Source organism: Poecilia mexicana, unplaced genomic scaffold (assembly GCF_051168715.1).
Source record: "Poecilia mexicana isolate PSO_F unplaced genomic scaffold, ASM5116871v1 scaffold_10, whole genome shotgun sequence".
In the NCBI taxonomy this organism is placed as follows: domain Eukaryota; kingdom Metazoa; phylum Chordata; class Actinopteri; order Cyprinodontiformes; family Poeciliidae; genus Poecilia; species Poecilia mexicana.
The window spans coordinates 18,424,872-18,436,864 of NW_028263379.1; the positions used below are offsets into that span (position 1 = coordinate 18,424,872).

The following is an 11,993-nucleotide window of genomic DNA, read 5'->3' on the forward strand; positions in this document are numbered from 1 at the left end:
CTTTTCATCTATCTTGTGAGGTGCTCTTAGTGTTCTGCTAGACAGCATGCACACAAACAGGCTGACACTCACAGGTACATCTCTAACCTGTTTACTTCCTTGAAGATGATGTAGGATCACAAGAAAAAGTGTGGAAGAAATGCAACATTTACAGGCAAAGGAAGGGATTTATTGCAGCTAAATTGGTTTAGCATACGGATTTGTTAAAAGATTTGAACCTTATTTGAAGCTGTACTAGCTTTTAGCACACGAACAGGACAGAGTTGTGGCTGACTCTAAGGATAAATCATCTGATTTCATTACCACCTCTTTTTATAGGTCCGAGACATGTTACATGATCCAATGAATCTTTCCTGCTATCCACTTTTAACTCAATGGAAAAAATCCATTAGCGTGTCGTGTAAAAAATGAAGTGCTTATAGGAATAATGCGAAGAAGCACTCACAGTGTGATCCAGGCCACAAAATGAAAAAGGAAGCAGAAACCCCCCCCTCCCTCTTGTAAATAATTAAAAAGGTGTTTTATTGGTTTACCCTGCCTAACATGCTGTGGACAGTAAGGAATAGCTGTTTTCAGGTGAGCCATGACGTTAGCCGACTAGCAAAAGATACAGAAAGCATATTGTGCAGGTAGACCTCATTTATCTTATTTAAAGGATATTGATGTGGTTTAGCACTAAAACATCAAAAAGCAGAAGGTTTTTCTGACTTGACTAAGAAAATGTGACGTTGAGATTTAAGCAATATTTACTTAAAATTAATTTTAGCCCCATTAGCAAATGAAAACATTTAGATTTTCTTTAGAACTGACGTTGCCTTAGGGTTCAGAGTTTTTTCCTAAGATAACATTTTTATTTTGAAGCTAACTTGTTTCTTCAAATAAGAAAGAAAAAGGAAATAAAATCTTTACCTATTTTCATAATACGTAATATAAAGGGACAAATGAGGCATAGCAGTGTCTGCCTCCAAACTTGCTGACACCCATCAATAATCATACCTGTCTCTGGCTTCCACCTCTGCAGGTTCCTCTGTGCTGCTTATCATTTCTTCCTGGCCAGAGTTTGTTTCCTCTTTCCTCGTTGCACTGGGAGAGGAAATGCTCTTTGGATACTCCTCGTTGACCTGGAGGCCCTGGATGGTGTTTGGTTGATGATGCCACGACTGATGACCTGTCCTGACATAGACAGGTGTTGGCCCTGGCGTTTGCGACATGACGCTGTGCACAGGACTGCTGGTCTTCCGCAATCCTCCAATGCCCCTTTCCCGTGAGTGGCTCTTCAGCCGTCCCTGGACAGGAGTTCCTCTGTGGTCCAGGCCATCCTGCTGGATGTAGCTTCCCACACTGCCACCTCCACCACCAGCAGAACCTTGAGATGAATGGCTGAACCAGCGCCAACGGAGCCTGAGGATCTGTTTCACATCAAACTCCTTCTTCCCTGACACAGACATCCTCTTCTGGGTTTGGAGACGCAGGCAGTGGTATGCTGAGTCCCCAAAAACATGGAGAGCAAAGAGGAGAAGAGCCTTGCTTTCAGTCTGCACTGATTACAGTGTGCCTCTTCTGTTCCGTTACGGTCTCACTATTATCATGACCACCTCCTCCTCTTTGTAAAACACCACCGTTGGTCTTTCTAGCGGAGATGGAACGCTACTCTCTGCAGCTTTTGTTCCTTTGCCTGAGACTACAACCCTCCCTCAGACTCTCCCTCCTGTCTTTCTCTTTCTCTCCTTCCCCCCTGTGCTGCTGCTGTTTCTGTTTGCTGCTGCTGTGCCGCTGGAGCTGAGATAATGCACATGCATGATCTACCCTCCCACCCCTGTGCCTCCTCTGTTTCGCTTTCTCCCTCTCCCTCTCTCTCTCTCTTTTGCTCTCTCTCACACATTCTGCTTGTCTTTTCTATGCACACAGTAACACACTCTGCACACGTTCTGTCAGAAACAGGCACGTATATCCTGGAATCTCAATGAGAAGATCTGTTAAGCCCTTCCTATACTCCTTTACTTCTGCTCTGTGTGGGTAGTTGTAGGTTTCTGTGTATTTGAGTGATAACGTGATTGCCTGCTCCTGCTGCTCGGAGAAGGTGGAGTATCATGGAGGCAGGATGATGAGGTCACATCAAACAGGCAAACCATTGCCTGTTTGAGAAGTGGCCGAGAAAGAACCTTCAAAACAATTAACATAAACTTGGAGGGATTGAGCAGATCCAATACTGGTATCGAATCTGGTTCATGTCATCCTTGGAACAAATATCTTGTTGATTCCACCGTTCTATCCAATAACCCAGACAGTATTTTTGCATTAATTCACTTTACAAGAAAAGCAGGCTCAGTTTCTGTACAGAAACATACAATCAGGTCAATCCAGTCAGATAAACTGATTCAAATCAAATTTTATAAAATACAATTCTATGCATTTTAGCAAGCCATCGTCATATTCGATTTACAATGCCAATTACAAAACAGAAAAAGAAAAAGACCTCCAGCAGGACCAGGATCGGTCATATGCCATCAAAGTATTAATATACATATATGTACTTGATATATATGTCAGATATACATCAAGTGGGGCTGATTATATTATGGATATTTAAGGTAATAGCCCAAAACATTTGTGCATACTTATAGTTAATAATATTAAAATGTTTAGCTTTCCTCAACAAAAACAAAAATCTAATGTATCAATAAATGCTTCTTTTTTACTGGACAGGTTACCTTAGGTTTATACATATGATGAAGCATAATATGAAAGGATTCTGTCAGTGGGCATTGCTGCTGCTGCTGCTGCTGCTTCAGGGTAAGTCCCATGCTGTGCAACATCGCTTTATTCAGATATGTTATTGTTTTCAAAAAGAAATAGACACAAAAGAAATGTATTTTTATATGTTTTGTGTAAGCATCTAGAGCAGTGTAAGTTATGTCAAAGAGAAGTTATCTCAGAAGGGAACCAACTATGATATCTAGCAGATAACATGAGAACTAGCCTGGCCATTGCCCTCCTGTAAAACTCAGCTAAAGGAAAATCTCGCTTCCAGCATGATTTGGGATTCTTCCCATTGACTTGAATTATCCCGGGTCAATTTTTGCAATCGTTAACAGACACAAGGTAGGTAAATCCATTTACAATCTAGAAAGGTGCCAATTGTTGAAAACAGTTTGAAACTTTGACCATCAAGTGTTCTTGTCTTCATTGGTCTAAACGAAAACCTTTGTTGTATTGAGTTGTTCTGTGGCACTCCTCGTATTCTCTAATTTACACTGTTGAATAATTAATAACTTTCATAGCGTAAAAGGTTATCATGAAGATGTTTGTGGATTATTATAGTGGCTTTTTCAGATCAAATTTTGTACCTTCATTAAAACTAAAGAGTTGAAGCAGGAGACTTCTTCAGATACTGCAGGTTTGGAAGTCCATCATGTCCTCATCCCCCTTGGTCTCAGCAATCGGCATACAGGTGCAGCAGCTCTGTATCATAACATTAATGTGTTCTGGATCCAAAAATATCAGCATTGGCTGGATACCTTGAACTTAGACATCATCATTTAATGTAAGCCAAAAAATCTTGGATTTGAGCATCTCTATTTTCATGCATATACATTCATAAACAGATAAGCTGTGAGACACGACCGCGTCTTTAAAAAACACACAGACATAAACTCACCCCGTCAAAGGCAAAATGAAATTAATTTCACACCAGCACACATCTGTGCAGTCTGTTAGTCACACATCAAACAGAATCCCATGGGGGGAAACGTCTCAATGTGAGGTAGCCATGCAGAAAAAATATTCTCTTTCTGTCCCTTTCTTGAAAGCCCCAGCGCTTACAATTGAAAAGCTACATACTGATGAACCTTCAAGGTCAGTAAGCTGCCTGTTTCACAGTCAGAGCATCAGAAAACTGTCTCTATTTGGTTTTGACATTTATCCGCAGCTTTAACTTAATACTGCTCCATTGTACAAAACCTAAACTCTCAGCTTCAAAGTAAAAAGCACAGAGAAAACAGTGCCGTTCAGATCATTTGGGGACATGTCTCTTAATCAAAAGCATGGCTAATTTAAGAAATAAATTGTATAAGGGCATATTTTGTTCTGTAAAAACTGGAATTATTATTAAATAAGTTGTGAAAATGTAAAACCCACTGAGACTCACCATTCCTCATTTCACCTACTAAATATTTCAAAGCTCCTTGTTGAGACATTTCTCTTAAGGACAAACTGCATAGGAGTTACCAAAAAACCCACCTTCGTTCTTTAAAACAGTTCCACACTCTTAGTTTTTAGACTTCAACTTTTAATCCTGTGAATACAAGCATGAATCTAAACACAGCCTGATTTGTTTTCTCTTTGATCTCCTCCTTCACGACTAACATGAGCGAAAGAGCTGATATTAAAACAACTGTAATTCGCCCACTTCACTTCCAACAAAAGATTTGGACTCCAACACCTATTGTTTATTTCTGCCTTTCAAAAATGACTGGCTATGATTTTACAAAAACAGTACAAACCAAACATTAGCCTAAAAATTATTTTTAATATATTCTCTGCACCAACTGTATATTTGCTCCATATTGGGTTAGATAAATCCAAAGACTGATGAATGATTGCCTACAAAAGAGTTGGGAGGGTTTCTTTTTCTTTTTGCATTTCATATAAATAACTACAACTAAGACTAATACAACTAACATTTTTGTTGCTTTATGTTTGAGCTGAATACAAGAACAACTGCTCCTAAAATGATTTCAAAACAAATCCTTCAGTGGCACATTGCCTAGCAATAGTATGCCTGCATCCAATTTTGTAATGTTCCAACAAAAATGTTAAATCAGGAAAATCAGGAAGGTGTGCATGTGCATTCAACCCCTTTTAGTCTGATGTACCCTAATAAAATCTAGTATAACCATTTGCCTCCAGACGTCGCCTACATCATAAAAGATTGCCCTCCTGTGTGTTTTTAATCTTGTTACAAATACATTTGTTCTGTAAATGTCTGAAAATTGCTGTAACTAACAAAGAGTGTCACAAAGACCAACAAAAGCATCAGACAAGTCAGAGAGTAAATCATAGGTTTCGAAACAGTTTCCCAATCTTTGAACAACTCACAAAGCTAAGGTTAGTCTATTTAAAAATAAAAATAAAAACTATGGCACAACTACAAACCTTAAAATATGAGATCACCCATCCAAACAGGCAGGATACTAGAAGCAATAATTAAATAAAACTATCAAGAAGGCTGGAGAAACAGAAGAGATTAACAGTTCTGACAGGAGAATGCATCGACAGGACCGCTAATAGATGTCATCTCAAGAAATCTGGTCTTTACAAGCATGTCAAGTAGAAAGATGTTGAAAGAAAACCATAAGTCCTGTGTGCAATTTTAAAATCATTATTGAACAAAATATAATGTTGAACTGCATTTAGAATATGTTTAGAATTCATTTTTAGCAGCAATTTAACACAAAACCTTACCAGCACTACAGAATAAATAAAGAAAGCACAATTGAACACGCCCTAGAAGTCAAGTTTGACTGCTCCATTTTAAAAAGTCAATTGTAGTAACATATGACTTTATGAATAGTAAAAAGCTATTACACAATGTTCTTCAGTTGTTCTAGGAGTCAAGGACACCATCTGCCTGCTCCACAACAGATGTGGTACAAGATGTCAGGGTGGTTTCGGTAAACCATATTATCATCTAACGTCTGCCTCCCCAGTGAACACACCTCCATGCCCTGATAGATATTCCTGGAGCATGCAAGACAGATGAACCCTACATATTACTGCTATGAAATCCGTTAAAAACGCAGCATAATTACAAAATCCACGCCTTTCCATTACTGAGAGATATTAAGGAATCCGCTACACTTTCACATTCTCAACAGGCATTATGATTATGTTTATTTTGTGCATTAATTGCCAGGTTGGATTGTTCTGAGGATGTGTGAAATACATAAAACATGAACGGAATCCCTCTCTGAGCTCAGCCACAACTGCATGGTCCTTGCACGATTATTGACTAAATCCTTCGTGAGAACAATGAAAGACAGACCTGTCAAAATCACACGATTCTCCCAGCGTTGTTAGGCAAGGACTAAGAAATCACAGCTCTGCAGCTAACATCAAAGGAAAAAAAACCCCATCAAAATTGAAGTGCTCATACACAGTATTTAGAAACACATAAAGAGCTATGTGCACAGATAATCCATGATTTAAATATTGCAGTCGATTAGGCATACATTTAATTATCTTACAAAGTATCTTAATTGAGTGGTGTACAAGTAAATAACGAATGCGGTCATCCGCACACTAAAGAAGAATCTATATTTATGAGTTGTCTTAAATTATGCGCTAACAAAAAGTAGCTACTGGATCAATAGTAGCAACACGTCTAGGTATAATGAGGACCATGCTTCAGCACAAATCCATGCTCTGATTAAAATGAGGCAAATGAACAAAACTAAGAAGCCAGCTGGCTCAGCTCTCTTCTGGCTCTATCTTTCTTTTTTCTTTTTTTTTTCTTTTTTTTTTTGCAGTAACAGGTAAAAAATGTTAACATACAGCTACTAACTTGAAATAATTGAAAACATTAAGTTAGATTTAGTAACCTGTCTTCTTACCAGTAAAACCGCCTTGTTCTATGCCCTCGTCCGTTTGGAACTTGTTGCTAGAATGAATGGCAAACAGATTCTGTGAGTCTTTTTCCAACTCATTCTTGTCCCACGTCCCTCCTTCACTACAAACATGTTTTTCTTCAACAGAAAGGAAGTGGGCACCTTCCTCTTTCAAAGGAAACTCCTGTTAGTTTCCTTCCTCTGCACTGGAAAAACAATTGCATTCAAAGAACCAGGAACTCTGGAAACACATCCTGTGTTGCAAGCAACACTGCTTTTGTAAAGAATTATCCTGCAAACACCAATATAAGCAGGACTTTGAAGTGACGATTGTTAGAAGTGCTAAAATGAAGCTAGCATTTGCTTTTAAAAATATGTACATATTTTAAATTATTATGAATAATTATAATTATAAATAAAGGAATAAAGTTTTAAAGCTTCACATAATAATGTAAATTTAAGGACTTCATTTGTCAATAAAAACTGAAAGTATTAAGTATGACATCACACTGTCAATGTGTAAAAAAGAACTCAACAATATGCATTTTATTGTGGTTAGGGATCAACTGTTTCAGTTTTATTGAGAGGTTTTTGAAAAAATCAAAGTTTTTTTTTTTATTCAGTCATTATTGCTGTCCACTTATGAAACATGTTTAATTTGAGACAAAGTTTGAACAGCAACACAAAGTTTCAAATGTTCATTTTTACCATTGCATGTAAGTGTTAACAGTGTGTTAACAATTGCTGACATTATTTTTGATAATTTAATAATAAGTGACAAGTTCTTGTCTGAATGAGCAACCTATTCACACATGAAACGTTTGAGATAGTTTATAAATCTTTCAATGTTTTGTGTGAATTTGGCCCTAGGAAAAAAAATGCTTAATCTTAAACCATTAATAAAATAAGATGCTCTGGTTCAATTAAAGCAAATTTTACTTTTTTGACCTATACGTGGAGAAAAACTAACCCTTGACATCAATGTAAATACCCCAAATAGTGCACCACTTTTGAAAAAAAGAAATAGAACAAAAACATGATGCAGAAGTAGATCATCACTCATCTAAGATCAGCAACTTGGGGCATCAAAGTGAGGGAAAAGCACTTCCAGAATTTAACATTGCATAATGTCTTACTTTTATATTGGCAGAATGGCATATTTATTCATAAGTTTTACTGATCATTTACAATTAATGCCACATGATTAAGGACACAATAATGAAAGTGTATCTTAGAACCGTGGTGCTCCTAAGCCGTCCTTTCTGACTCCCAATCTAATAAAGAATGAATATTGTTCTTAGTTGTTTAATAGGTGAATAATAAGACTGAATGAAGCAGACAAGTAGACAATCTACTGCATAGCTTGCATGGCCCTTAGCCAAACACAGCACTGTTTTTTCCCTTGTGTCAGCTCAACTCTTTCTTGTTTCCTAGTTAATGTTTCTACTGAAGACAGCAGGTTGGATGCTCTTCATCGAAAATAACAATTCAGAAAACATAAACAATATCACCACCAATGTATCCACACAAGTCCCACGGGTTATTACAAGAATCCAAGTACATCAGTAATTCCTGTTAGATTACTTTTAATATATGTTTTTACCCACTTAAAATGAAAAAGACAAAAATCTTTTTCATTTTTTTTTTAAAGAAAAAAATCTTGGCCAGTTTCACCCCTCGTACTTCTTTCTGCTCAGATAAGCAACAGCCATTCCATCTTAAAAGAGCTGCATTTCTTTCTTTTTTTTTTCTTTTTTACTTCGGGATAGTAACTATGTTTAATGTGCCATTAGCCACTCGTTTATCCATAAGGAGTCAGCAGTGCTTACCTCCCTTAACTCTGCTGCCCCTTTAGCTGGCTATATGCTAAGCTACAAAACACCTGCACATGAAACATTAGTGATTACATAGATTATTTGCAAGTAAGTACCCTGTCTTTGGCTGCACAGTATTAATCATTGTTTTTAGTCACTTGTCACCTTTCACTCAATGTGTTGCATTGGAACATAGTACAGAACAAATTGTACTATTCATTCTTAAGATTTTGGCTAAATCATGTACCACTAAAAAAAATGCTAATTTATTGTAAAAGGCTTTAAAACATAATTGTGGTTAATACTGCAAGACATTTTAGCACAAATACAATGTTTTATGTATTTGTGTTATTAATTTAGTGAATATGCTTTTATGACATGCGAGTACCCACAGAATCATTTGTCCAGAGTCGATCATTTTGCTTTGCTGAAAAAAATCCTATATTGTAAATACCTTTTACAATATAGAGTATTAGGAAAAGTTGAAAGAGAAAAATTTAAAATCAAAGTCAAGCTAAATGCTTTGTAGGTTTTAGCAACATTTACTATTAATTTATGATAAATTTAAGCTTGTCCCAAATTTTTGTTTACACTGTCAGATTCTTTTTAAACAGGCATTAAAATAAGGCAACCCTGTGGTAAATGACATTCCTGAGGACCTTACCCCAATCCAGAAGAAAAATGTACAAGACAATTTATTATACTGTAATCTATCTGCTATATATTCTGTTACATATTAAGTAGTTTTAACAATAAAAATCATAACCAAAATTGCTATGCTAGAAAGCATCTTATTAAAATGTTGGAGTTTGTGTCACCACCGGCAGATCTAGGTCACCACTGTCACACTATCATTTTTTGTTTTATATTAATGTTATCTATTCCTCCAGTGCAATTGGTTCATTAGATAATGTTTCTCTTTAAAATTGATTTGAGATTTCAATTTGACATAGAAAGGGCATTATCAATACAATTGCTTATTATTATTATTATTATTATTATTATTATTATTATTATTATTATTATTATTATCAAAATGTTATATTTTAGAGTGAATGCTAAAAATTGACATTGAATTAAGACTTTTTAAATAGGCACACTAGCAATGCTGTAAAAAATGATTCAAATTAAAGATTTATTTTTATGAATTAAAACCTGTTGTTTTTTTTGTTTGTTTTGTTTTGTTTTGCCAAATACGCAAGAACATGTGATGCGTTTAATTAATTTATGGTTCAGGTGTATGTGTTTTTGTATGTATGTTCAGGGAGTAGTATGCAATTGCGCAAGCGCGCAGCAATGAGGGCGCTTCGCCCCTAACACATCAACTCATCTCATTCTGACGGACCTCATTCATGTCGACTAAATGTGCAGATACGGAAAACTGAACCCACATGCTGATGCGGAATATGTATCCAACCTAAGTAGGTAAAGAAATGTTTAAGTGAATTAACTTATGTTTAAATTAATTTGCAGGATGTTCCTCAAGTTACAGCTCCGCTGAATAACGTTAGCAGCAGTTTCTGTTGTTGTTACAAACTGAAGTTAGCATATGATTTGTAGCTTTGATAGCCGTGTTTTCAACCTGAAACAGCAGTGGACTGATATGAAAATAGTCTCGAGTTTACCTGGTTAATGGATGATGGACAATATAGCACATTTCCTCTCTGAATAGGCCAAGGAGAGTCCATGGCAGGTCGAAAATACAGTAGTGGTTTTCACCAGCCTTATGAATGTCACTCACTCACTCCACCAGGCCCATTACTAATAGTATTTTATTGTTGACCACAAAGCCATGGATTTCAAAGAAAGATTTAGTGTGTCATATTTAAAGGTTTTAATGCTTGAATATTAATGTTTACATTAACTGCTGAGTAAGTGTTTCAAAGAAGTTTTCGAAGAGGGCTAAATGGGGGTGAGGGATGATCTTGGGTTGTCACACTAAAATAAAAACCCTGGTAGAAAAGAGACCTGCAGTACAAAGTGAGTGACAGATATCAGACTCACAACACTAACATAAACATAAATACGTACATCCCAAAAATAATTTTAATTGAAGGTATTTGTCTCTTTTCTTAAGTTATTCATTAAAAATATCATCCTAGTGAGACTTTCTCATTTTATTATTTCACAACAAATAAGAAGTGCAGGTGATTTGATTTTGTAATTTCTAATATAGATTGAAATACCAACTTTGCACATGTGTGAAACTCTCCATATTATAATATACTTTAGTGCTATAGTCAATAACATTCAGACAATGGTGAAACCACAAATATTACATGAGACAAGTGACCAATAACTTGTTGTCCCCAAACGAAAACCGTTCTTTTCTCTGGGCTTATGCCAACATAAAAATCTCTCCCCCATCATATGTTTATCATTTACAGTCCAAACCTTTTCCAGCTGGTTTTGAGTCAGTTTAAATGCTTCCCCATATGATACCAGAAAGAGCATAATTTCTTTTCTTTACAATAAATCTGGATGTTCGTATTTGATGGCTTTATATTGTGAAATAAAGTGCAACATAAGATAATCCTTTTATCAGTAGGTGATCTTACATGCTGAAGGCCAAATAATTTTTGTTAAACTTGATAAGGATCTTCAATTATAGGAACTAGAAATTTGCCTGTAATTTACAAACTTTGTGTGGTATATTTCTATTGTATGCAAAATTCTCATAATATTTATCCTCATCAGAATCCCATCTTTAACTTTGTCTTTATGTATGTATGAATCCCTTGAGGAATGCTGTTATTTACTCTCTTATTTTTCCAACTATCCCTGGCTCGGAGCTTCCCTGTTTGGCTGTTTCTTTCAAAGATATTAATGTTGTTAATGTTACCTAGCTCTAATGGTTTGTTTTCTTTGGTAGAAATACTCCTGGAGTCGTGCTTGTATGTTTTTGTTTCAGTCTGCATTCTCTCCTGTTAGGTGGTTACCCATCACAACAGATGGCCCAACATACTGGCTCTACTAGAAGTTGTTCTTGTTAAAATGGAGTCCTTCCTTACCATTGCAGCCACATGTTTGCTCCAGAGGAGAGAAGTCATGGACTTCATTCAATCATCCACATAACAGTTTTATACCAATTAACCTTTTATGATTAACTGAGTTTGACTGTGCTGAGTTGAATTTGTATCGTAGTCTGAATACATGAATATTGTAAGGGAATTAATTGGATTGATTTGAACACAAATTTAGACCAAACTCGATTCCATATTATCATACATTGCTTAAAGCTCTTTGTTTTGTAATGTGACAGCATCGATTGTTAACAGACTCTATATTTCTAAGATGAATTAAGCTGAACTGAAATGTTGCCGCAATTGTAAAAATGTTTAGCACCACATATTCCATCTTGTTTTTATTCATTAAACAAATACCAACTGAAAAATAAAAATGTTTGTAAAAACTTAGGAATGACCTAAATATGAAAAACCATAAAACGTAAAGGTTGGAAGGAAAAACAAATACCCCATACCAGGTTTGTTGTATATAATCCCAGTGTGTAAATTAATAAATGTTAATTGTCCTAGCTGCCCTGTAATTTTTCATACAGTCATGTAAAATAAAA

General features: G+C 36.0%; 1 protein-coding gene across 1 annotated transcript in view; it reads right to left on the minus strand.

Annotated features, from left to right (window-relative positions):
• klhl4 (kelch-like family member 4) overlaps nt 1–11,921 on the minus strand; it is a 37,301-nt gene extending 25,380 nt beyond the window's left edge. Inside the window, exon 1 of the mRNA XM_014992152.2 lies at nt 997–11,921. Coding sequence (XP_014847638.1) covers nt 997–1,448 — 452 coding nt within the window. The 5' untranslated portion in view covers nt 1,449–11,921. The remainder of the gene's footprint in view (nt 1–996) is intronic.
• Nucleotides 11,922–11,993: the final 72 nt, after the last annotated feature.